Genomic DNA, 26,901 nt, shown 5'->3' with positions numbered 1-26,901 from the left:
TCAGTGGAGGTCCAAAATCTTCATAACACGGAAAACAATCTGAGCTGGTACAATTTCTGGATGTCTCGGGATGGGTAGAAAGAGAGAAGCAGTGGAGAGGAATTAGTGTAAGTGCTGTTCATAATATTAGCAAGCACTAGATGATAATGTGCATTTGGTCTTTAGTGTTTGTTTGTTTATTTATTTATTTATTATTCATTCATGACTCAGGCACCTTTGGCAAGGAAAAACTCACTTGAATGGTAAAGGAAGAAACTTCGAGAGGAACCAGACACAAAAGTGGAACCTCATCCTCATTTGGGTGACACCGTAGGTTGTGATTATAACCTGTTATAAATGCTAGATAGTGATATTATGAATCATGTCCTTTCTACAGTCAGATACAGTCTGTGATAACAATTGCGTATTGATTAGGAGGATGTTGTCCTCAAACACCACATGGAGGTGGTATCTTCTCACTGAAGGTCAGAAATCTTCATCCAACTGGAGCTGGTACAATGTCTAGATGCATAGGGATGGGTAGAAAAAGAGAAGCAAGTGAAGAGGAATTAGTGTAGCTGCTGTTCATAATATTAACCAGCACAAGATGATAACGTACATTTGATCAGATGTACCGGAGCACACGGTTATGGGATGTATAATGTGTACGTCTGAATAAAGAATGTGTCCTTTCCTCTGAGTTCTTGTCCTGTGCCTTGGTTTGTTTTGGTACTTGTTTACCGTGAAACTAAAAATGTTCAATGGTAATTTAATGATGGCTGAGGATGATAACGGCAACAGCGTTTACTATTGGGATGAGAACCGATCAAGTGTGATAAGACAGATCTTAGTTTCCTGTCTCCATGACAAAGCAGCGAGATAAGACGCTTAAAAGCAAAGATTGATTTGATGTTTTTTTCTTTTTTGTTCACAAGCAAAAAAAAAAAATAATAATCGTCTGTTATTATCTGTAAGACACTGCAGTACTGAAGATGAGCATGAAGATGAGGATGAGGATGAAGATACTAGACCTGAGATCCAAAGTCATCCAAATCCAAATCAGTTTTAGAGAAAAAGATAAAAGAAAATAATTTGCTAGTCATTAAAATTAAATCTAATAGAATACTGAATTGAATTGAATTATGGACAGAGATGAATTGAGTTGGCAAAAAAAATAAATAAATAAAATAATAAATTCGCCTTTTTTATTCTAACTTTATATGTGATTTGCAACATGAGGTCCAGACGATTAAATACCAAACGCTGGATGAGAGACGAGACGCCGGCCGTCATTTTATGTCTGATTTTAATGGTGGGTTGTGGTGGTGGCGGTGTTGGGTGTGGGGCTTGGGGGGTCGGTGCAGATAGAGATTGAAAATGCTTTTGATTTGTGAAAGTTTTAAATTTTGATCCTTACTGGGATTTCACAGGCAAATAAAATATAAACTATATATTCAATGAAAAAACATTTAATTAATTTATTTAAGAGTAAAAATTGCTGGTAAAAAAATATTTATATATATTAATTATCTTCTAGAAAAGATTCTATTACAAAATAGAAAAGAATGAGAAACAGGTTATAAGTTAAGGTTTTATTAAACTATTGTAAAATATATTGCATTAACAATTAACAATAGATCTCAAGGAATATAGCACTTTTTAAGAAAAAAAATATTTCCTGAACTTTTCTTCCTTACAAATTCACAATAAAAAAAAAATGGTACTGAAGTTTTCTAGTCATTAACAAATGATCGTGTTCCTTTTCGCATCTCAAACTCTGTTTGTGTTGAACATAATGAGGTTGTGTTTGCTCGCTGCTACATGGCGGGTGAAATTAGCACTTAATCAACAACACATCAATAATGTCATTTTCCTCAGCACAGGTAGAACCGCAGCCGCAGACAAACGATACAGTGTGGAAATCAATTTAGTTTGAAATTTGCTCAGTGAAGTGTGATATTGGAGAAACGTAAACCTTCTATTCAAGAAGAGCAATAGAGTACTATAGAGTATCTTCAGCGCCGCTCTCCCAGAAGCCAGTAGGTTCTAACCAAACCTTTTCCCTGCAGCAGACAAAAAACACACAGATATCATACCATAACAGAGACTTTGATACAAAAACATAAATTCTGATTTAAAAAAAAAATGTTTGGATTTAAAAAAACGCGTTATTTGTACGTTTCATGATTTACATTCTAGAATTATAAAATAATAGACGAGAAAATATGGGATCGTTTCTGATTTTATCGTTGATACAAAAATTTTTCGTGACAAAAGGGTTAAAATACTAATAAAAAGCTTTATAAAAAAGTAAAAAATAAAAAAATACTTCCAAATGCTTTTGTTCTGTTCTGACATTTTTATAATAATTTCAGCTTCACTAAAATGAGGTAATTTTGAGGTAATTTTTTAAATGATGCAAAACTGGAACTTTTAGAATGCTTTAACTAAAAAATTAAAACACAAAAGCTCACTAAACATCTTTTAAAAAATAAATCAGAAATTTGTTTAGAAACAGGAATGTCATCAGAAGCTAAAGTCTATTAGAGTAACTCTTTAAAAAGATGAAACAACTTAAACATTTTAAATTCTTCATAAGACTATTTAGGAAGCTAGAACCCACCAAAAATATTTGCTGAACCCTAATAGAAAAGCATCTAAAACCTTTAAAGAGCCCACAAAGATATATAGAACATTATATAAAGGTCTTTAGAAGCAGGAGTCGATTTAAAGAACCCTAGACAAATACTATAACTATCCAAACATGCCTAGTTAGAAAATATTCCTTTAAAAAACTCACCCACCCTTCAAATGCTGGACTTTATAAGGGTTGAGAAGCTATGAGTATCTAAACACCCCGAATAAGAACCCATCTGAAACTTCAGAAAGCTAGAACCCTAGACATGCACCTTTAGAAAGCTGGAACCCATCCAACATGGCCTTAACAAATCCATTTGTAAATCCAATGTAATTAACTCCTTTAGAGGGAAAGAACCATGCTGGAACCCACCCAAAGACCTCATGCTGAACTCCTTTGGAATGATAAAACCCATCCAAGAAGCCTTTATAGAGCTGTTTAGAATCTCAACCAGAACCATCTGAGGAACCCAATTGATAAACCCTTTTCTAAGAGGTCAAGTCTAAGAATCCTTATCAAATATATTTAGAAAGCTAGATCCCGTATGAATCGCCCTTAACAAGAAAGAACCCTAGACATACCCGTATAGACAGCTAGAACCCATCCAGCATACCCTTGCCAAATCCTTTTAAAAAGCAAGTACTAAGTTTATTCAACTTTAACGAACTTTTCTAGACAGCTGGAACCCTGGACACTCATTCCATGCTAGAACCCATTCAGAGAACTCTTGTTGTAGATAGAAGCTCAAAACCCAGTGGCGTCCAATCTTATCCGGAAAGGGCCTGTATGGTGCAGGTTTTCATTCCAGCCAAGCAGAAGCCACACCAGAGTCTACCAAAAGCCAAGAACAACTGATTAAACAGGTGAAATCAGGTGTGGCTTTTGCTTTATTTCTTGCACAAAACCTGCACCCACAACAGGCCTTTGTGGATAAGATTGGACACCCTTGCATTAGAAGAACGCTTGATCAGAACAACTATAGACAGTATTTCTTCTAAGAACCCTGAAAAGAACCTTTAAAAAGCTAGAACCCATCTGAACCGCCCTAAATGAACTCAGAGAACATGAACGGAGCCTGTGGAGCGGAGTGGCCCGAAGTTGCACTCGTGTGCCGTACCTTAATGTGGATATCTCCTCTCAGCTCGCACTGGAATGTTGTAAAAGTGTCCAGTAGAGATTTAGTAGAACTGCTCACATGGATCTTCAGCGCTGAAGAAGTAGTAACATATTTTTTTTTAAACTTCCAAATAACCTTGTGTCTAAAAGTCTAGCAGATAAAATGTATCTAATGCCGTGGCTTCAGTGCATGCAGTCTTTAGGACACTTGAGCTAGACCTTATCAAACTGTTGTCATAACATTCCCAGGATGTTATCTTACGTAAACCATATGACTCCATCCTCGAGGCAGTGTTGACAGTGTCTCCAAATAAGCAGTAGCGTGGCATTTTTAGACCAACGACGCCGGCAACACATGGGCCTGGAACAGACAGAAAATTTCAATTTCACATTTTTATTATCTGGAAATCTGGAACCTTAAATCAATTTTTGGTAAAAACGCTTGGTACAAACCAAAGGATTTTCCTTTTCACAAACGTTTCTGTGTAAACTCCTCTTTAAACCCATTAACCATTGAACATCCAATAATACTCTGCGAACATTTTTCACAACATCTAGACCCTGTCACTTGCTACAACCATCTTAGGTCTTATCAAACCCTCCCAAAATCTAAACCATTCCTAAAAACCCTTAATGAACCTGTTTAGAAAACTGGCACCAAATACCTTCATTAAGCTTTAATCCATTGAACTTCTTCTCAAGAGCTTCAGCTACAACCTATCATTAACTAACAAACAAAAACTAAGAAGCTTCTAGAAGGCTACGATTCATCTCCAGACAAAAGGTGATACCATTTTAAAAAAAACACAACAATCAACCAAACGAATAACGACTGGCCTACAGGTTTCTAGAGCAGTGGTCCCCAACCTTTTTTTCGCCGCGGACCGGTCAATGTTTGACAATTTCTATATTTGGTATACAATTAAACTAAAATTAATAATTTTAGTTTAATTGTATTTAAACATGCCTTTTTAACTCACTACAACGCTAAATCGATGAGAACCCTGAGCTTGTTTCTTTACAACGAGACGGTTCCATCTGGGGTAATAGGAGACAATGACACCCGAAGTGTGTTACTTATGTCCAGTTTATTTCGTTGTTTTGTTTCGGTTGCCGTCACTGCAGAAATCCCCGCTTCACACAGATAGCATGTCGGAAATGGCGATAGGGATGTAAGTGCTGTGGTGACAATCTCAGGGTATTCCGCCATGACTTTAATCCAGAACACCGGCAGAGTTTCTAACTTCCTAACGACGTCTGTTTCGTGCTCATTGTTGCTAATCTGTGGGTTAAATTTGAGCAAACACAATATACACGTACACCAAGCACTGTTAAACATGACAAAGTACCGGTGAACAGAGAGAAGAGCGATACACACCTTCTCTCTCCACCAAAGCTACAACACCACTGCCGTTCGCAGCCGCTCAGCTCCAGATGTCACCTAAACCCGGCCAGATATCATGATATTTTGCGCATGCGCGGTATCGGTGCGGCTTTAGGTGACGTCTCTCAGCTCCCGGTTAACCTCTCGTCCATGGAAAGTCGCACAAACCCGAGAGAAATACACCACAGTAAATAAAATGGAAATAATTTAATGTTCCTTGGGTGGCCCGCTACCATTTGGTCCGGGGGTTTTGGACCACTGTTCTAGAGCAACAAGCAGCCCATACTACTGTCTAGATCCTACATCCTGATTCGTGACGGATCTCCTTATCCTCCAGTCTCCATGTTATTTCAGTAATCGTAGACGCACATGAAAGTTCTTCAGAGTCTAACCTGAATGGATTCCAATGCGGACCTTCAGTCGCTGTTGAGGAACGTGTACGCTCTCGAAGTTCTCCATGCCCTGCACCACGGCTAAGGACATTCTGGCTACTTCTCTGGCGTGTTCGTCTCCATTTCTTAACGGAAGCCCTGACACCACCATGTATGCGTCGCCTATCGTTTCTACCTGAGAAGATCAAAGGAACCAGATGTGCAAAAGTTTTGGTTTTGTTTATAGTCATCCTTTCACGTTTTATACATACCAACCTTGTACACGTCGTGGTTGTCGATGATGTTGTCAAAATGCGTGTACAAGTCATTCAGCATGTTCACCACCTTTCAGAAAAAACACTTTGGCTTTTGTTATAGTTTCACTTTCCATGCACGCTCACGCTAGCTCATGTATTCTCACACACGTTTCAGATTCCACACGTGCATGCAGCTCTTCAAACACACATGCCGAGGAGATGACAATGGTTTCCGATGTTCTGATGACAGCAATGCTCTTCAGTCTCTACGGTTCCACAAGGTCTGTGATGTAGAGACATAACTAAGGAATAAAACGCAACAGGGTGCAACTTGTGATCAAGCAGACTTCCTGTTTTAATCCAGAAGTTGATTATTTTCCTGTAAAAGCCTGTCTTTAGGTGATTTAGGTGAAAAAAATTGTATGTTAGCTCTGTTAGCTAATCTCACTCAGCATCATGGCTCTGTTAGCTGATCTCACTCAGTTAGCATCATGGCTCTGTTAGCTAATCTCACTCAGTTATCATCATGGCTTTGTTAGCTAATCTCACTCAGCATCATGGCTCTGTTAGCTAATCTCACTCAGTTATCATCATGGCTTTGTTAGCTAATCTCACCCAGATAGCATCATGGCTCTGTTAGCTAATCTCACTCAGTTAGCATCATGGCTTTGTTAGCTAATCTCACCCAGCTAGCATCATGGCTCTGTTAGCTAATTTCACTCAGTTAGCATCATGGCTTTGTTAGCTGATCTCAATCATTTAGCATCGTGGCCTTGTTAGCTAATCTCACTCAGTTATCATCATGGCTTTGTTAGCTAATCTAGCTTAGTTAGCATCATGGCTTTGTTAGCTAATCTCACTTAGTTATCATCATGGCTCTGTTAGCTAATCTCACTCAGTTATCATCATGGCTTTGTTAGCTAATCTCACTTAGTTAGCATTATGGCTTTGTTAGCTAATCTCACTTAGTTATCATCATGGCTCTGTTAGCTAATCTCACTTAGTTAGCATCATGTCTTTGTTAGCTAATCTCACCCAGCTAGCATCATGGTTCTGTTAGCTAAACTCAGTCAGTTGGCATCATGGTTCTGTTAGCTAATCTCACTCAGTTAGCATCATGGCTCTGTTAGCTAATTCACCAGACTACTCCGGCTGAACATCCTTTATTAGTTAGCTTGCTTTACCTGACCAGTCTGTTCAGACCGCTGTTGCAGCTGTTGCACTGTTACTATTAGATTATACTGTTAGATATATCATTATTTATCGTACGTTAATCGTTCTCTATTCCTGTTTCATCTTCAAATCTCATTTATTCACTCAAATCCTTCAGACTAGTGAGCATTGTAGTTTAGCGACAGTAATCACCTGCATGGGCGTGAGGGAGGCCGACATGGCCGTAAAGCCTTCAATGTCACTGAAATAAACAGTGACGCAGTCGTAGGTCTCGGCCCGCACCGTCCTCCCGGCTATGAGCTGTGCGGCGACGGATCTAAAAATACACAGGAAAGTCAAGTGGCTTTTAAGAGGCTCTTTAAATTCATCACGTGGTTCTCAGGTCAGGCGGCAGAACAGGTGCGAGCGAGGATCTGGCAACTTCATCAACGATATATACATCACTACATATCTGCTATAATATACGAGCTCTATACGATCAAGAGATACCGAGATGGCTAATGTGCTTAAGGCTAAAGTAATGCGAGCCAGCAAGAGTATCTGATCATCATACATTCTCAGAAGTGTGTATGTGTCACTGATTGGATGTAGAGAGGTTACCGTGGCAACATCTGGGTAAGGAGTGCCTCGGCTTTCTTTTTCTCTTCCTGCAGCTGAGCCGTTCGGTCGCTTACCACCTCCTCTAGATTACACGCATACTGCTCCAGACGTGACAACAGATCATCCATGATGTTCTCACTACAACACACACACACACACACACACACACACACACACACACACACACACACACACATTTGGATGCATTTTGACTCTAAAACCTGTTTCACAACCAACCCGAGAAACCTGAGTCTATACAGATAACATTCTGATGATGTATGGAGTCACCATCGAGTCAGGACTTTCTGACTCACACACTCTACAGATACACACTTAGCACACTTAGCGAGAGATAAATAACTTTCTCCTGTTAATGACGCTGACTGAGATAAAGAGAGCTCTTCAACAGAATACACACTAATACAACTGAAACATAATCTATTAGAAAAACACCTATATTTAGATGAAGCTCTGAAACATCATAGCAACACGTTTGTACTGTTTGCGCCTGAGTGCAAAAGTTTTCACCCCCTTATTTTTTTGAATGAATGAAACCAATCTGTTTCTCTACTACTTTCTTTATCTTACTGTCTCTCTCACTCTGACAATGTATCTGTCTCTTTATTGTCTTTCTACCAGTTTCTTTCTGTCTCTTTGTCTTGCTGCTGCCTTCTCTATCTGTCTGTCTCTCAGTTTGTCTCTCTTAACAACTTTATCTGTCACTTTCTGCCTCAGGCTTTTCTCATCCTATATAAATCTCTTTCTCTCTCTGTCTCACACACACACACGCTATCTTTCTTCTGTGTCTCAATACTACTTTCTCCATTGGTCTCGCTCTCTCTCTCTCTCTCTCTCTCTCTCTCTCTCTCTCTCTCTCTCTCTCTGTGCAAATATAGCTGTCTATTTATTTCTCTCTACCAGTTTCCTTGTCTGCCTTTCCATCTCTCTGTCTTGCTGCTGCTTTCTTTTGTCTCTCGGTTTGTCTCTCAACAAATTTATCTGTCAGTTTCTGCCTCAGTTTTTTCTTGTCCTATATACTGTAAATCTCTCTCTCTCTCTCTCTCTCTCTCTCTCTCTCTCTCTCTCTCTCTCTGCATATGTAGCTGTCTATTTATCTCTCTCTACCAGTTTCCTTGTCTGCTTTTGTGTCTCTCTGTCTTGATGCTATCTGTCTGTCTCTTGACCTGTCTCAAAACTTTGTGTCAGTTTCTACTTCAGTCTTTTCTAGTCCTATATGAATCTCTCTCTCTCTCTCTCTCTCTCTCTCTCTCTCTCTCTCTCTCTCTCTCTCTTCCTCTTCTTTACTACTTTCTCTACTGTCTGTCTGTTTGTCTCTCTCCCTCTCTCCCCATCTACAGGCGCAGGAAGGACACTTTGCGTGACACACGGTGACAGCTTTGTTTCCTGGGGGACGCCGTGTCTTCTTCGTTGCGTGTCATTGGTCCCCGGAGGCGTCCCATCATGCCGTGTGTTTGTGTAGCTCATTAAGTGCCATCAGCACTAAGTGTTATTAATGATCATCTGTGTCTCGCTTCTGCTCCTTTTTATTAACAGCGAAAGGCACGGCAGAGCAATTCTAACTCACACATCCTGAGGACGAGAGGAAAGAAAAGAAGCAGCTTCCTGTAACCACTCATAAGTAATGGCACCTTTTGCATAGGACATACACCCTGCTAAACACAACTGAATAAGAAATGAAGTGTCTAAGCTCACAACCAGGTCTGTCACAAATGCTCTCGCACTAATTGCTCATAATGAGTCCCAGGATGAATACCTCCATCTCAACGGGTGACCTCAAAGGTCAGGAAAACGGAGGATCAGCTTCAGGTGGATCCATTTATTCCTACAGGGATCAGGGGTGAGGTGTGGTGTTTAAGATATAGAGTCTGTAATCGAGGCCCTGCGGCAAATCAGTGACTCAGCGCTCGTCAGTGTGTGACTCATAAGTAAGCGCTTTTACTTCCTGACCTCACGCTTTTCAGAGGAACGTACGAAAATCTGGCATCTCAAGCAGGTAGATGGGGAAGATAAACAGACATGGAGAAGGTAAAAAAAAAGAACTTTGTAACATGAATAAAAATAGTTAAAGGTTGAATGGTACCTAGGAATGAAGCACAAATGTAAAACAAAATAGATGACAGTACCTCGTTAGTTTGTGTCTCTGATCTCATTGTGCTCTAATATTTGTTCAAGAAGGCTTGAACGATTCCTCAGAGCCATTATATATTAGTTCCCTACGCACTGAGTAAGTACCTATAAAAATATAGCTAATACTGATTTCTTCTTGAAATCATGTGTCCATGACCTCTCCTTAAACATCTATAGAGACATTATAAAGAGAGAGAGAGAGAGAGAGAGAGAGAGAGAGAGAGAGAGAGAGAGAGAGAGAGAGAGAGCATGACAGGAAGTCACAAATATCTCTGAGCTCCATTTCACGTCACATCATCGGTCTTCATTTCTGGCCTGATGTAACTTATTTAAAGTCCAGGCAGTAAAGTAAGCTCTGTCCCCGATTTCTTCTGGATAACATAATAACAGAATTGAAATGCCGCATCGGTACTGACCCGCTGGGGCACATTTTCTTTACGGTGGTTCTGAGCGAGGAGAAATCCGGCCTCTCTGACTCTCTCTCACTCCAGCAGCTTAGTAACAGAGCTTCCACACCATCCTCACACTCGGATGCGTCCACGTGGGGCCGCAACGGCCTGCAGCTGCCCTCCTTCACCAGCTCCACTATCTCTGAGGGACAGAGGAAGGAAAAACATTAGAGAAAGAAATCCTACAAAATTCATATCACTTGTTAGGAAGTACATTCATATTTAATTTACGATTATTATTATTATTATTATTAGTATCATTTTTAATGATAATAATAATAATAATAATAATAATAATAAATTATTATTATTATTTCTCTTGTTAATTTATTACTTATTGTTTATTTGTATTAAATAAATAAATAAATAAATAAATAAATAAATAATGACTTATTAATAAATCTTTTTAAACACCACATCACAAGCAACTTTACCTGATGATTCTATGCAAATGAGACATTTTATGCAAATTAAATTTCATTTATTAGCCAAAAAAAAACAAAACCCTCAAATCTTGCTAACACCTTACAAAAAAAATATTCATCTTATTAAATTAACATGCTAGACTGTAAATAGAAAACTTTTTATATGTCTTATGGAATATTTTGTTCCTGAATTAATCCTGAATTTTTTTCTCTTTACCAAATATTTTGGGGCATTTTTTAGTGTAATATTTAAAATTAACCCTTGAATTATAAAATAAACGGATAAATAAATAAATAAGATTGTAACATTCTTCCCACAGTCTAATTAGAGGAGCAGGATGCCAGCGTAGAATATTTATTTGATCACAAAGGAGTACATTAAAGAAACTCAGAACCAGATCTTGAAAACGATTTGGAGAAAACAAACAAACTTCTGGGAACAGAGACGCAGAAACGAGTGTTTGTGTGTCTGGGTTGTGTGTATAGTGAGTGTAATGGGAAACAGGTGTGTGTTATCAGCAGAATGGTGGCTGCTGGGAAATGGAGTCCAGTTCAAGGCTCTGGTCACTTCGGCTTTAAATAAATTTCCGCGTAGGAAATAACCAAATTTTAGTTTATATTGGAAACAAACGTCTTTAAAAGTCTGTCCAAAACTCCTTTAAAGTTTGTGAAGTCTCTGGAGAACGGCTCAGTATCGTCTTTCTAAACCCTGACTCAGAAGAGCCCTTCGTAAGCATTTAAAGGTATTAGTGTGCGGAGGCTCAGACGCACCTCTGGCCTTAAGGGAGCTGTTAGGGATGTAAAAAGGTCCTCTGCGATACACCACTTCCTGCGCGATGATGCCAAAACTATACACGTCTCCTTTCTGAGTGCCGTTAGCACGCACCGTCTGCCTCAGGATCTCAGGAGCTCTCCATAAAAGCGCTGGATGAAAAACACACACTGAGATTTCACTTATTCAAACACCGTCTCTGAGGGTCGGATACAAAGTTTGAAGTTTCCTCAAAAAGAATTTTAAGTGCTCAGAAAGAGATTTCAAGTTGTTTCTCAATACGACATACATACAAATCATATATAGCAAAGAAACTGTGGTAGTAATATTGTCTGATGAGTTTAAACAATTAAAGCAACCACTCGCATTTTTTTCCGGACTGGAATTTAGCCCCTTCCGAGGTTAATGGCTGCTTAATTGTACATCTGTAAAAATCCTACATTTTTTTTATTACATTTCTACTGCAAATGGCCTTTAAATACTGAACTTCTTATAGGTTTAGTCATTTAAAGTGTCAATTTATAATTGTTCCTGCCCAGAAATTAGCTCTGCTCATTGTGAATGGATGACAAGCCTTGCACTTGATTTTCAAACATCATTTTATGAGACCTTTATTTTATCATAATGTTCCTTTTAGAATTGCTATACATCTATTTTACAGATGTCAAAAATCACACACAGCTCCTTTAATTAAATCAATCATTTAAAAGGTGTGGTTACATTTTCCTGGTCAATAAATTTGCTCCACTAACTTTGCTTCATTCAACATCTCATTTTATCTTTGTTCTATTCCAATATGTACTTTATCTTGCAGGCAGTATCAGGTATTAAAAATATATATCACATACTGATTCTTTAATAAGTTTAAGCATTTAAAGCGTCTGTTCACATTTTTCATGCCCTCTTGATCAATAACTTGTTCTACTATTTTCTTAAAGATCAAGAAATGTTTAAGAAAAAATGTTACCCTTATGTTTCTATTTGCAATCGTAATTCACTTAGCTTACAACAGTGGGCTGTAAAAGAATGCATACTGCTTCTTTAATTAGGTTAAACAATTAGAGCATCTGTTTATATTTTTCTCTCTTTGAAAATAGATTTGCCTTGAGATAATTTCCTTAAGCAGCAGCATGAGGAAAAATGTGTAAATCACCTCGGATTTAATATCACATACCGCCCCTTTAATAATCGTCCAAAAAACTCAAATATATGTGGTAGTTTTTTCTCTCTTAAATCCCTAGACATGAACTCACAGCTCCAGTGGTCCACTGTGTCGGCATGTCTCAGCTCGCTCAAGCCGAAGTCAGTGACCTTGAGGACGAAGCGACTGTCCACCACACAGTTGGAGGAGGACAAGCGGCCGTGGGAATGTATGGGGCTGTGGTGAAGGTAGTCCATGCCCTAAACCAGAGGTCACATGTATTCTCTTACGGTTCATTAGTAATATAGCAGACAACAAATAAATACACAGAGTTCGGCATGCTGACTTTCTAGCTTCTGTATCAATATCCATCTATATAAGAAAATATTTTTACTTTAAGTTTTGGAATAGTTACTTTACAGAAAGATCAAAAAGTTGAATGGACATACTGACACGTCACTATGAGGCCTAGATTAAGTGCTTTTCTGAGTCAAAATGTTGTCTATGCAAATAATTTACATTATATTTAAAGCATCTATATGCATTTTTCTGACCCGGAAATTAGCACTGCAACCAATTTATTTTCTATAAACATTGGCCTATGAGATAGACCTGACCTAAAACTGATCCTTGCATGTTTTCTTTAATTAATTTCTTTAATTCTTTAACTTTTCTTTACTGGCTTTGCTGGGATGTAAAAAAAAAAAAATCACATATTGCTCCTTTAATTATTTTGTTTGTACAGAACGTGGAAACGTGGTTGTATTTCGGAAAATATGAATAGTGCATCTCTTGTTTGTATCATGCTAATAAAAGTGATCTTTATGTCCTGAGCAGGGTTGCCAGAGATGTATTTTTTGCACCAGGTTTATTTTTGAAAAAAATAAAAAAATTGCCAGTGAATAAGTGAAATCCATTGTCTATGTCAAACAAAAGGAAATACTGAATTATGTACTGCACAATTAGAAGAGATAAGCTTGAAAAAGGTAAATCACTTAAACCTGGCAACCCTGTCTGCTAGCTTCAGATTCACACCTTTCAATATAAAATCTATATTTTGTATAATTCTTATATATATCTTTTTATACTTATTTATAACTTTTGTTTTGTTTTCTCCCACATAACCATAGTCCCAGAACACACATCAACAGTTGTACTAGACTACAAACTACTTAATAACAGTGAAATCTGTAATATATTTATACATGGGGACATTTTTAATGTTTCAACCCTAATACTTTATTTCCTGAGAACGAGGTTAGAATTTTCCTAAGTGTCAAGTATGTGCATTCCTCGAAGGCAACTTGATATTCGCTGGGAGATTTCAATACCGTGGGGAATGGAACATTAGAGATTAATCACAACACACACACACACACACATACACATATACACACACACACACACACACACACACACACACACACACACACACACACACACGCACGCACACACTGCACTATTAGTCATGTACCTTTACAATATCCAACATGAGGGAACATTTGAAGCTCCAGTCAAGTTTAATGGAGTCGTTCTTTAAAATGTCCTGCCAATGTAAAGCCCATATGTTATGTTACATCATCTATGTTAGGTTTACAGATTTTATTCTAACTCATGATCTCACAGATCTTGCTTATTTATCTTTAGTAGAAATTAAAAAAAGGCTATATTTAATGTCAGCAACTTTAGCAACATTAGCAAATTTTCTAAATAGCGGTCACCTAATAAGTCAAGCTTTGTACTAAAGTGTTACAGGAAATACATGATGTTGGCTAAAGGCAGGGTCTTCGATTTTTGAGAAATGCTTCAGAAAACTGAGTCGGGCCGAATAATAAACAAAAATCAAAACAGAAATCAAAACAAACGTGTAGCCAATGAGCAGAAAGGGGCGGGGTGGGGCTTGTCAGTATGGGCGGAGAGAGTGTTCGTTAGCAAAATGTCATGTGTGACATTAGCAGAAAGCGGTTTTAACATTCACATGGAGGATAAAAACAAAGAAAGAAAGAGAAGAAAGACTTACGATAAGGACAAGAAGTAGGACGTGTTAATATAGGATCAGCTTTCCAGCGCTGGAGAGAACTGAAGGAGTAGGAAGTTGGCCACATATTCACAGGTTGGAGTTTCCCGAGTCAATAACTCCTGAGCTAAACGCTGTTACTACACAAATAACACCTCTTTTCTATCGTAGTAATGTAGAGAGGCAGCTACAACCGCGTTTTGTGTAGTAACAGCGTTTAGCTCAGGAGTTATCGACTCGGGAAACTCCGACCTGTGAATATGTGGCCGACTTTACTTAAGACGCCGAGGCGCTTTTTTCCTTCTCGATAGGTGAGTAACGTTGGTTTTGCTTTGTTACACAGAACTAATATATGCCTTTGTCCTTTACATCATTATGCTTGTGTGGCATTTTTGCTTGTTTGTTTATCTACAATCGTATTGTTCTTCTCTTCAGCTATGATAAAGACACATTTCTTTCTGTTAGTCGCCCGGGTTACGTATGTATGTGTGGGCGGAGCTATCGATACAGGGGTGGGACCCATTTGGGTTAGGGGCGTGTTTGTTTTGGTGATTTTATAAAAGCCAACATTGGCTTTCAAAAATCAGAGACCCTGCCTTTAATATTTGCTAAAATAAATAAGTTTAAAGATGAAAACCTGCAAACTTCCTTTAGGGCAGTATTCAGTCAGAATAACCGGCTGTGGTGAGTCCAGACAAGCTCCAACGAACTTGCAGATGTTCTGGTGGCTCAAATCTCTGCACTTTTATAAACATTAGGACATAAAATACAGGGTTTCTCAATTATTTCCAACATCTGTGAAGATTCTCAGTTATCTCGGTGAGGTTATCTGGAAGTTAAGTCATGTCAACTGGATTAAATGAAAAGTTGTCATTGCTCTCTGGAATTGATCTGGACTCTAGAGTTTGGGATACTTTGGAATTTATCTTGGCAGTACAATTTCAGACTTTAGACTCAACCTGTGTTCACAGCGAGGGACTCTGGACTCAGTTTGTACTCTGCAGCTTAGGACCCAAATCTTGGTGCTGACTTAACAGCTTGGGATCTCAAGGAGTCAGTGGAGTCAGACTCTATGGTTGGGACTCTGAATTTTACTTTGGACTTGCCTTGGACTTAACCTGAACTCTATAGCTTGGGTTTCTTGACTCGGCCTAGTGTGAGGAACTTGGGACTATCGACTCAACCTTGACTCTACATATTCAGACTCAATGTTCTCTACAGCTTGGGACCCTGAGATGCAACAATGGCTCCAAACCTAGAGTGCCTTAGCCTGGACTCTATGACTCTGTGTTAATGTCTTGTGCTAATAACTAATTTCCTTGGAATTAACGCCAACAATTAAAGCAAACAAATAATTACTTATAAAAAAACACATATTAGAAGGTGTTTTTATAATATACAAATATTTATTAAATAATAATAATAATAATTATAATAATAATAATAATACCAACAACTGTAGTCTTGTGTGTTGCATTGTTCCTTTAAGTGCTCACCCGTTTTAGCTCGGTCAGCAGGTCACTGCTTAGATGCACACTTCTCACACTCAGGAAGCGGACGCAGCAAACAGTCCCCTTTACCGCGAGCACAATGAACGAGCAGGACAGAATTAGGACATGGCAGATTTATGCAACATTTAACCACACAGATTTATGAGCCTTTTGATAAAACCGTGTCTGAGGTTAATTATACAACATGAGCAAACACTCCCAGGTTAATTAACGCACTAACATGATGAAAAATGTCAAGGCCTTTGAATACTCACGTTATAAACTGCAGTTCTCTGGGCTGAAGCTTTGTCCTGCATGCTGCAAATTATGGACTCGAGTGAAGCCTGTATGGATTTGCATCTCAGCAGCTGGGTCTGTTTTTGGAGCGAGTGAAAGTGTAAATGGAAAATCTAACCACCTTAAACGAGAGCCACCAAAACTACTTATTTACAGCACGTGTGAAATATCAGCTTGCCGAATGGTTCCGATGCAACCGCATGAGCGTGGAACAAGCGTAGTGAAAGGCCTATCATTATGACCAGATGCAAAACCACAGTCAGTGACATAAAGGGAACGACATGCAGTGCAACATATAACCATTTATCATGCAGTTATTACGTGTGTGAAATAAAGATAATATGTGAACCCGAGAGCAGGATGTTGTCCGATGCACTCGCTAGGCTTTAATGAATTTTTTTATTCGAACGGAATGCCACAAAACAACTTCCTGTTCTCAATAATGTTACTGTAGGCTGTGATTTACAGTGAACCTTCTACACAAAGACAAAAAATCATGCAATGGTTAAAACGGTTGCACGAGCTAAAGGTCCTAAAGAGGTTCAAAGTTCATAATCCTTTACTGTGTTCATGACAAAGTAAAAGATCTCAGGTCAGGATGTGACTTGACTTGACTTGACTTGAAGATAGTCCACAATCTCTGTACTTTGACCTCTCACCTTTCCTGCCACCGGCGAGCCGCGAGACTCCATCATGATGACATCGGCGACATCAATCTTCCACAGCATCATGGAGGCTTTCTGCTGCAGTTTGTACTTCCTGTTAAGAAGATTCGAGATGTTACTCCACATCTTGAACATTGTAGTTATCTGATCAGTCAAGACAAGAGCTTCAGATCTAATCTAACATCTGATCTGAGAGACATCAGAGGAGAACAAACCCAAACATAAGAAAAACCATCTCAGAGCCTTAAGACAGACAGAACCATAAGTACAACAACAGAAGACTTCTCTCAGTCAAGAACTGCAACCTGAGGCTGAAGTGGACACAAAACTGGCCAAGAGACATTTCTCCAACCTTCTATTCACTTCAGATGAACTTGTCCTTGTTATATTCTCTGAGATTACACGGATATGACCGTTATCTGAAGCTCCTGAACTTTATCTACGCCGCATTACGCATCGAGCTTCTGCCGCATGATTGGCCGATCAGAAGATCGGATGAACGAGCAGGTTCTTGGATCGTGAAACCGAACAAAATATTCTAATACAAAAAAAAGACATATTCAGACATATTCTTTAAAGTTTGTTTCCCTTGAACAGTTAACTGAACTGTTAAATAAATCCACTATCACATCACCATCTCTACATCTGAAAGTCCTTTCATCGCTCGGTTTATTCTCATGCAAGTTTATCTCTATCACACCGAGTCATGCTCACATGGAGCTGGAGCTTCTTTTACTAATATTCAGTTCCCGAATCTAAAAATATGATCTAAAAATAACTTTACGGCTCGTTTACACTTACGTAACTTATGCAAGGCAGGTTATTCTATGCCTCCACTGGTGGATTAGTCAGAAGACTGAAATATTTTCCAGATACAAAAATGCTGGTAGCTGAGATGTTGATAGAAATCATAAGGGTTTGAAATAATCATCAACTTAGTGAAGAAATGGTGAAAAAATCATTTTGATTATATTCTATTGAAGATTTCTGATATGTGAACTTAGGGCTAGGGCTAGGGTTAGGGCTAGGGCTAGGGTTAGGGCTAAGGTTAGGGCTAAGGTTAGGGCTATGGTTAGGGTTAGGGTTGGGTTTTTGGGTTAGGGCTAAAGCTAGGGTTAGGGTTAGGGCTAGGGTTAGGTTTTTGGGTTAGGGCTAAAGCTAGGGTTAGGGCTAGGGTTAGGGGTAGGGGTAGGGTTAGGTTTTTGGGTTAGGGCTAAAGCTAGGGTTAAGGTTAGGGCTAGGGTTACGGTTAGGATAAAGTCATTTGAATCTGAATCATTTATCACTGCAGGTTTACATCATGCCTGGAAACTTTGCTTACTTTTTTATGTGATTGAAAAAAAAAAATTAATTGTGCATTAAAAGGTTAATAGTTGTGTGCTAAAATTACCTGTAGAGAACAGTGACCGAAAGACTCCCTATGGCCATTAATCCCACGATAAGACCCACTGCAATCGAAAATCTACTCTCTGAAACACACACACACACACACACACACACACACATTTTTTATTTTATTTTTTCTAAAATACAGTCTAGCCAGAAGAAACCCTGACTGCATAATAGTTTTCACACTTTTATTACTTTAACCTGTCCGTTGAAGGCTGGACAGAAATCAGTACATTGCTAAAAATAGCTAGAATAATAGAATAAAAAAGAAAGTCGGATCTATATTCCAATAAGACGCAGTTTCAGATCTGGAAGGCAGGTGTGAATAATTCAGGACAATCTCGATATTTTCTCTCTGCTCCCCATTCTTCTGTTTTAATCAAAGCAGAAGATCAGAGGTCATGAATCTGTGGTTGGATAAAGGGGAAAAGTTAAAGCACATGATGGGTCCGAAAAGCTCAGGGTGCAGGAGCAAATCTGGATCTCTAGCTCCCCCTGTTGATCTGATGTAGTTAAACTTCTTATAATGGTTGCGAATGGAATAAAAAAATAAAGAAATGCAAATCATTCCAACCTCATTTGAAAAACAGTGTGATGATATGTTTTAATTATTATTATTATTATTATTATTATTATTATTATTATTATTATTATTATTATTATTATGTCGTTTGTTATAATAATAATAATAATAATAATAATAAAATTAATAATTATTTTTTATATTATTATTATTACTATTATTATTGTTGTTGTTGTTTATATGTTTGTTGTAATAATAATGATAATTATTATTATCATTATTATTATTATTGTTGTTGTTTTCATTATTATTATTATTATTATTATTATTATTATTATTATTATTATTATTATTATTATTATTGTTGTTGTTTTCATTATTATTATTATTATTATTATTATTATTATTATTATTATTATTATTATTATTATTTATGTTACATGCTTGTAAAATGACCTTGGTTGTTAGAATGGAGCTATATGCAGTGAACACACACACAGACACACGCATACACACACAAATTAATAATACACTGCAACTATTAACACTCCACTTACTACTGTTACTAAATTAATCAACCATGGGATCGTTTTTTTTTTTTTTTTAATTTATGACAGAAGGTCATATTGTACTTTTTATCCGACCCTAGTTACATTTAATGTACCCGAGCTGGCGCATCGTTCTCCTTTAAAACCACATGGAGGGGAATCTTTAGGAGGACTTTGCCTTCCTCCAGGCCAGATGATGTGAATTCCTTCTACTGCCTCGTACACCTTACCAAAGTAGTTAGCAATGACCTACAAAAAAGGAAGAGGATTAGCATAATGCTGTGTGAGCTCAAATGTACTGAATCCTGATAGAAAGTGTGTGTGTGTGTGTGTGTGTGTGTGTGTGTGTGTGTGTGTGTGTGTGTGTGTGTGTGTTTGAGAGAGAGAGACCTGACACTGGCTGTCACTGCCCTGAATGTGTTCCAGCATATAAGCCGGCTCACGGTCCCCACTGGCATCTATCATCACGTCTCCTTGGATACCTGGTGGGACACCAACAAAGAAACATCCCATAATAACCTTTATGGATAGAAATATATCTGCTATTTTAAATTCAAGGTTCTGTGATAGTAGTGCATCAATTCAGAGTAGAGACGTCAGGTGTTTTTTTACTAACCAGTGATGGTTCTGTTCCACATCCGACGCGTGACCTCGAACCCGTTAAAGGGGTCAGAGTTCTCATTCAACGTTTCATGTAAAGCCTGAGCGTAAATCCAGACGCTGTCATGAGCTATAGCTGCCAGAACCGATACCTGTTAGAGTGACATAGTGACACAAGAAAACAGCAAATTTGACCTCTAACGTTACAACTAAGTGTCTGGTTTCTTCTTCCAGCATATGCACAAAAACATTAAGAGGAAAGTTAACATGAGAATTATAATTAAATTCATTACCTTTATTTCCAGCTAAAGATCTCAAGGTCATTTTTATCTACATTTATTTACACAAAAGAAAATAAATCTAAATGCTGTTTTTTTTTTCTATATTTTTCTATATTTTTCATTTTCTCAGTATTTTGTGTATATTACGTTTATTAACCAAAGATATTAAATATATCATTTAACATGAATCTAAAACATTACGCCATTAATTAGAACCAGTTAGCACTAAATAAACACATTAAATAGTTTATTAATATTTCTATTTCATTTTAAAATGGTAAAAAAAATCTGGTTGTGTTAAACTTTTGTTATATTTATTAGTATATATTTTTATTTATTTAATTAGACCTTCCTCGCCGGACAGCGGTATCTAGGGCCAACGCGTTTTCTCCACCTGCCTGTTCAGTCCCGGCTGTGAGTTATATACACACCGGCGGTACGCCACAGGAATTCTCAATCCTTAATACCAAAAATATAAATAAGTAACAAAATGTATACACCAGAATTCACTCATGAGTTTTTTTCTGTCACACACACACACACACACACACACACACACACACACACACACCCTCATTCTGTCTCTCGCTCTCTCCGTGTGTGTGTCTCTCACAACAGAATTCACCCATGAGATTTTTATTCTGTCACACACACACACACCTCTCCCTCTTTCTAAGTGTGTGTGTGTCTCTCACAACAGAATCCACTCATGAGATTTTACCCCGCCACTCACACAGTCACAAATCAAAACAACTTTATCCAGTTCTTATATTTCACCCTTAGGAGTTCTTGACTTCAAGGGCAGCTGTCTGCCTCCCAGGGCCACCCCTCCCTTTTCAGGCCACAGATTCACTACGCACAGACTTTGAATATAACAGGTGTCTGCTTACCCTAATATTATGGCCGACCTCTGTGACCCTTCAGAGAGAGTGGTCCCGGTCCCAGACACGGGTCACGCTAGCCCCTTTGAAGTCCCATCTGGGGTGCCATTAAATATGTCGGAACTCAGAGCCGGTCTCCCAGTCGACACATCGCAGGGTGATCTCCACACTTAGACTTTCTGGTTACTAAAGACTGTTTTAGTTAAACTTAACTGTTAACTCTATAATTACTACAAAAATACTGAGAAAACTCCTCAGACCTGGATGAGAATGACTTCTTTATTGTGGTCAATCAGCCAACAAATTCTAAGAGAAATTGCCAAATTAAAAGTAACAAAGTTGGCAAATTAAAAGTAACAAAGTTGCCAAATTCAAAGTAACAAATGAAAACCCCCCAAAAAGAGCATGTCATGCAAAATCAATCAAGAAAAACAAGAACTCTCGCGACGTCCTTGCAAAAATAAAAACCACCCGCCTTGACCCGCGGACACGGGCACGCGCCCGCACGCGCCCACGCGCACACACACCTTCGCCCCCCCGAAGAACGAAAAAAACCCTCAGATATCTTCTCAATATATACCCTGGCGCTCCTAGGAGCCCAGGTGCCATATCACCTTGTTTACCGGCATTACCTCCTATGTTTTCTAAACACACTGACCAAATTTCCCCTTATTTCCCGTTACCTTTCACCCATATGCCCATTTATGGATTTTCCTCCCCTTATTTTTCATGACCTCAGACTAAACACCTGGGCCTTCTTCAGTCTGCACAACATGTTTATGAGCACCAAATGCCCATTTATAGATTTTCCTCCCCTTATTTTTCAGGGCCTAGGTCTGTGGACCACTGTTTTTTTCATTCTACATAACATGTTATTGCTATGGACCAAGGTCTGAGAACCATGGTGTTCTTCATTTTCCATAACAATTTATGAGCTAAGGTCTGGGAACCATGGTCTTTTCCCTTCTACATAACAAGTTGTTATTACAAATGTGCTCAGACTGACTAGGCCTGACAGCACCGAATCTGGTTACAATAAACATCTTTGGCCTACAACATCACCTACATATGTCTTATGACAGCAATTGTAATATTTTGCAAGGCCTAATACTTTACTTTGGTTATAGTATTGTAAGGAATAATATTTTAATTATTTCTACTAAGATTTTTTACAACAATATGCACAAAAACGTTAAGAGGAAAGTTAACATGAGAATTATAATTAAATCCAATATCTTTATTTCTAGCTAAAGATCTCAAGGTCATTTTTATCTACATTTATTTACACAAAAGAAAATAAATCTAAATGCTGTTTTTTTTCCTATATTTTTCTATATTTTTCATTTTCTCAGTATTTTGTGTATATTACGTTTATTAACCAAAGATATTAAATATATCATTTAACATGAATCTAAAACATTACGCCATTAATTAGAACCAGTTAGCACTAAATAAACACATTAAATAGTTTATTAATATTTCTATTTCATTTTAAAATGGTAAAAAAAAAATCTGGTTGTGTTAAACTTTTGTTATATTTATTAGTATATATTTTTATTTATTTAATTAGACCCAAACCGACCTGCTCATGAGGTTCATACACGTATCCGAAGTCCTGCTTTGACCTCTTGATGACGTTCTCAGAGAACGCTCTGTACTGCTGATCATCAGGTTTGTACATGGACAAGATGAAAAGTGCCTGATAGGCCTGCTTCGCCACAGAGTCATACTCATCTCCTGAGTGTTTAAAAAATCAGAAAAATCCCGACATTTGGTACATTTTTGTCATCAAATTCACTTTATTGTATCATTTAGGAGTACGGCACCTTGTTTCCATTTGAAACTACCGAACATTTCATCCTGACTGTAGGGCATGAAGCAGAAGAAGACATATTCTCCGCTGGTCAGACCTTGAGCGTGAGCTTCGATCATTAAACTGCGCACCACCTCGCCATGAGCTGAGATCACTACAACTACAGCACAGGAAAAATATTTAAAAAAAACAACAACATTGAGGTGAAAATAATGAGGCTTTTACCACAGAAAATGGCTCGAAAAGTTCATAGATATCAGAATCTTCTTAAATTGTGACTCCTAAAGTTCATGACTTTCTACTTAAGGAAGTTTGGAGCTATACGTTTCTATTTATATCATGGATCTAAAAGTTCATAGCTACAAATGTCTTTTAAAAATGTTGCTTTAAAAGTTCTTAGTTATAAAATACTTCTCAAATCGTGTCTCTTAAAGTTCACGACTTTCTAGATATGATGTAAGTTTCTACTCAAAGAAGTTCATAGCTAGGAGTTTCTATTTGAATCATTGCTCTAAAACTTCATAGCTACGAATTTCTTTTTAAATCGTTGCTCTTAAAGTTCATAGCTACGATTTCTTCTTAAAACACCGCCCTAAACCTTCATGGCTATGAGGTCCTTCTTAAATGGTGTGAAAATTCATAGCTACCAATTTCTTTTCGAGTTTTAGCTTTAAAAGTTCATAGCTATAATTTCACCCAAAAAGTTAACAAATACAATTTTTTTTTGGCATGAAAAGTCCATTGCTACAGCCTTCTTCTTAAATCATAAAAATTTCATGTTACAGACAAACTACTGTATAAATGATAAACGACATCGATACGAAGCTTAAATCTATAAAATTAAATCTATATTTATTTCTTACTGCGAGACGAGCTGGAGACCTCGGTCAGAACCCTCGACTTGAGCACAGTGGAATTATGGGTAGGAGGACCATCGATCTCTAGATACTTTGCCACTGTGATGTTATTATTCTCTGCTTGGTACCTTGAAGAAAATAAATGATGCAGAGAATAAAAGTAGAGGCAGCGTGACAGGGATCCAGTCAAGGCTTAAAAGAGATTACAGCCATATTTATTTATTTTTTTTTATCATAAAAAAAAATAGTCTCAATAATTATTTATAAAATAATTTATAAAATAAAAATAAAATCATTATGAATAAAAAAAATAAAATAATAATTACAACATTTTTTGTAATTTACTGTTTTTTATTTTGTTATTTTTACATCCTTTCAATAATCATTCACTTTAGCTTTATTTATTTGAATCAAAGTAAAGTTTATTTATAAAGCACTTTTTTTTAAAACAAGTGTTTTTCAAAAATACTGTAAAAATAAGTTTTATTTTAATTTAATTCAAAATATATGTTTAATTAAAATATATTTTTTAATTTCATTTATATAAATTTTATTTAAAAATAAAAAGACTGTAAAAATAAGTTTAGTGTTTAGTGTTTGTGTAGTTCTAGGGACTATTTATTGTTACTTTTTTCTGTCCAACTTTAATTTATTTCTATTGATTTCATTTCATCAGAGCTGCACTACAATTTTACTTCAATGATCGCTCCGGTCTTAACTGCACTCACAGAATGCCCTCAGCCGGAGTGTTCCAAGTGAGTTCTCTGTTATAAACGATGCTAATCCGCCGCCATCCGAACTGCTTACAGATCTCTACAAAGAAGGATCCCAACTTAGTGAAAGGTCCGAACACTCGCGTCAGAGTGGGAAACGCCTGCTCGCAGAACAAGTGAGGAAAGGAAACACAAAATAAACGCTAGCGTGAGATATTATTTTGATGATATATTATTACTGTTAATATGTCTGTTACCTTTTTATCTAAAAACTGTTGATCTGCACAAACGGGGCTGACCATAGCGATGTTCCAGTAAGCCGCTAGCTTAGCCGTTACAGCGCACACCTGAAACGACGTATAATAAAACGAAAGCCCAAAAAAACGCAGTTCTGTTCCATGTTTTTATTTTATTCCTTTATTCCTTACTCTCGAGCAGCACGGCCCGATGAACGCACTGTACTTGTGTTTGTGCTGCAGAGCGACGATCCTCCCCGGACCCACTAGATCGTCACACTCATCATCCACGTAATGGAAGTCCAGCTGGTGACCTAAACACCTCAGTGGGTTAATTTTCAGAACTTCTATAAAACAAAGTCAGAACTGGTACCAGTCTCCAAGAGCCCACCTGGCAGGATCCTGGTGCTGTTGTTCACCGTGTCGACAGCGATGAGAGCCGCGGCTCCGATGCGACCCACGCTGAACGGTGTGGAGGTGTTGGGCATGGCCAAGAGAACGGTGAACCTGGTGCTCAGACACACCGACACCATCACCAGCACCAGCAGGACTGTCAGAACCTGAGCTGAGACACAACAGAAAATAGGTAAATATCCAGGACTATGTTTGGAGCTTAAAGTAACGGTATGGCCCGTTGTAGGGGTGCTCAGAACTGTGAGATGACGGGATTAGGAAGACACCTCCCAACCTTTTGTCTCTGAACCTCAAGCCAATTTATTGATGTTGTGTGATAATTATGGTGGAAACTGTGGGGTGGCGAAACCTAAAAAACCTCAAAGCTTCAAACCTCAAAGAAAGTCAGAAACTGGATCAGTGCTAAGATCCTGACCTGTGACTTTATTACCATTTTATCAAACTCTAAAATGATGTAACAAAAACACTGAAGACGAAGAACTCGGAGATCACTGGAGCGACGACGAGGCGAGTGACTTTTACTGATGATGATGATGATGATAAAATCTGTCACTGTTTATTTTTACATCCATTTAATTTTCCATCAACAGAATAGTTTTTAAATGTTGAAGTGGAGATGTCGTCTGTACGCATCGGTGGACGAGGAATTAAATATTTAAATATTTCCGTTTTGCTTTGTTGTTTTTTTTTTATTTTAAATTGAGGAACTGACTTCTGATTGAGAAACATAAGAACATATTTCAGTTCATAAAAATCTGAAGATTTAGAATAATCTATCTATCTATCTATCTATCTATCTATCTATCTATCTATCTATCTATCTATAAACTTAATCTCTCTCTCTTTCTCTCTCTAAAATAAAAACTGTAGTATATTTTCAGCTGAACCACACACACACACACACACACACACACACACACAGAGAGATTTCAGCGTGTTTGCATCTTCTTGTTGTTTAAGCTTCATCCAGGTTGATTAAAAAGACAAATCTTTATCCCATTCCCACTGTGAAACCTTTTCAATCCCGTTTTTTTTCCCCTTTACACTTGAAAAAAGTTATATGATTATGATTAATATTCCAGTCACATCCCTGATGCAGATCAACATGTTTATCAAGATAAATAAAGTGAAATGAAGAGATTTTCCATCCAGTGTTGAATCAAAAGATGTTCTCATCACTTACTGTTCATGCTTTGGAGAAGAAAGAAAACCTCCAGTAAACTCCACGGAAAGTCGTTTCCTTTAGGATTTACATGTTAAATCTCTCCACAAAAAAAAAAAGGTGGAGAAAAGAAGAGAAGCCGGAGCGAGAGGAGCTCCACAGACGTGTCACTTGCTTTGACGTTCTTCTTCTTAGCAACCAGTCGAGATACTGTACAGTCCATGGGAACTCGCAACTCCTACGTTACAGAAAAAGAAAACACTTATTTGTGTTTACTCTGATAACCGTGACATCACTTCCTGTTTTCACACAGCAGCTCAAGTGTGATTCATTCATTTGTGGGGTTCTTTTGGCTGTACAGAGGTGAATAAAAGAAGATGATGATGTTTAATAGGAGAAAATGTTGCTACGATCTCAATCTTAAGAGATGTCTGTGCGCACATTGGATTTAAAGTCCCAGAGTGTAATACAGCTACACAACACTGATTTACAGAGACTCGGCTCGGCTAGTTAGCGAACTGACGGAGCGAGATCGCGATGGTGTAAAAGTTAAAGCGAGAAA

At 37.8% G+C, this 26,901-nt stretch overlaps 1 protein-coding gene across 7 annotated transcripts; it reads right to left on the bottom strand.

The window, feature by feature from the left end:
• si:dkey-37g12.1 (atrial natriuretic peptide receptor 1) lies at nucleotides 1-26,615 on the bottom strand. 7 transcript variants are annotated; one of them, XR_007143618.1, is made up of 28 exons: nucleotides 26,361-26,615; nucleotides 25,155-25,328; nucleotides 24,956-25,077; nucleotides 24,785-24,874; nucleotides 24,543-24,688; nucleotides 23,821-23,942; nucleotides 22,971-23,117; nucleotides 22,727-22,881; nucleotides 19,999-20,134; nucleotides 19,773-19,864; nucleotides 19,499-19,631; nucleotides 18,313-18,391; nucleotides 16,917-17,016; nucleotides 16,236-16,334; nucleotides 15,967-16,044; nucleotides 15,108-15,212; nucleotides 13,928-13,999; nucleotides 12,566-12,713; nucleotides 11,312-11,482; nucleotides 10,083-10,257; nucleotides 7,519-7,656; nucleotides 7,111-7,234; nucleotides 5,765-5,833; nucleotides 5,510-5,684; nucleotides 3,996-4,094; nucleotides 3,735-3,826; nucleotides 236-2,042; nucleotides 1-56 (listed from the first exon to the last, which is right to left on the bottom strand). XR_007143618.1 is itself a non-coding variant. In XM_027158101.2 (28 exons), the coding sequence occupies exons 1-27, from the start codon at nucleotides 26,365-26,367 to the stop codon at nucleotides 1,995-1,997; spliced, it is 3,096 nt and encodes a 1,031-aa protein (XP_027013902.2). In that variant the 5' UTR covers nucleotides 26,368-26,615; the 3' UTR covers nucleotides 191-501; nucleotides 1,955-1,994. The 7 variants fall into 7 exon arrangements, 5 of the variants coding, with proteins under 5 accessions (XP_027013902.2, XP_027013903.2, XP_027013904.2 ...); XM_027158101.2 differs by lacking the exon at nucleotides 1-56 and having other exon boundaries at nucleotides 191-501; nucleotides 1,955-2,042; XM_027158102.2 differs by lacking the exon at nucleotides 1-56 and having other exon boundaries at nucleotides 506-2,042; nucleotides 11,312-11,464.
• Nucleotides 26,616-26,901: the final 286 nt, after the last annotated feature.

Source organism: Tachysurus fulvidraco, chromosome 7 (genome assembly GCF_022655615.1).
Source record: "Tachysurus fulvidraco isolate hzauxx_2018 chromosome 7, HZAU_PFXX_2.0, whole genome shotgun sequence".
In the NCBI taxonomy this organism is placed as follows: Eukaryota; Metazoa; Chordata; class Actinopteri; order Siluriformes; family Bagridae; genus Tachysurus; species Tachysurus fulvidraco.
This window is presented reverse-complemented; position numbering and strand designations above follow the sequence as displayed.

Coding starts and splice junctions, on each gene's coding strand:
- si:dkey-37g12.1 (XM_027158101.2), bottom strand. Junction 16,045..16,235: donor AGAGAACTGCAGTTTATAAC/GTGAGTATTCAA, acceptor CTCGCGGTAAAG/GGGACTGTTTGCTGCGTCCG. Junction 14,000..15,107: donor GCCCTAAAGGAAGTTTGCAG/GTTTTCATCTTT, acceptor TTACATTGGCAG/GACATTTTAAAGAACGACTC.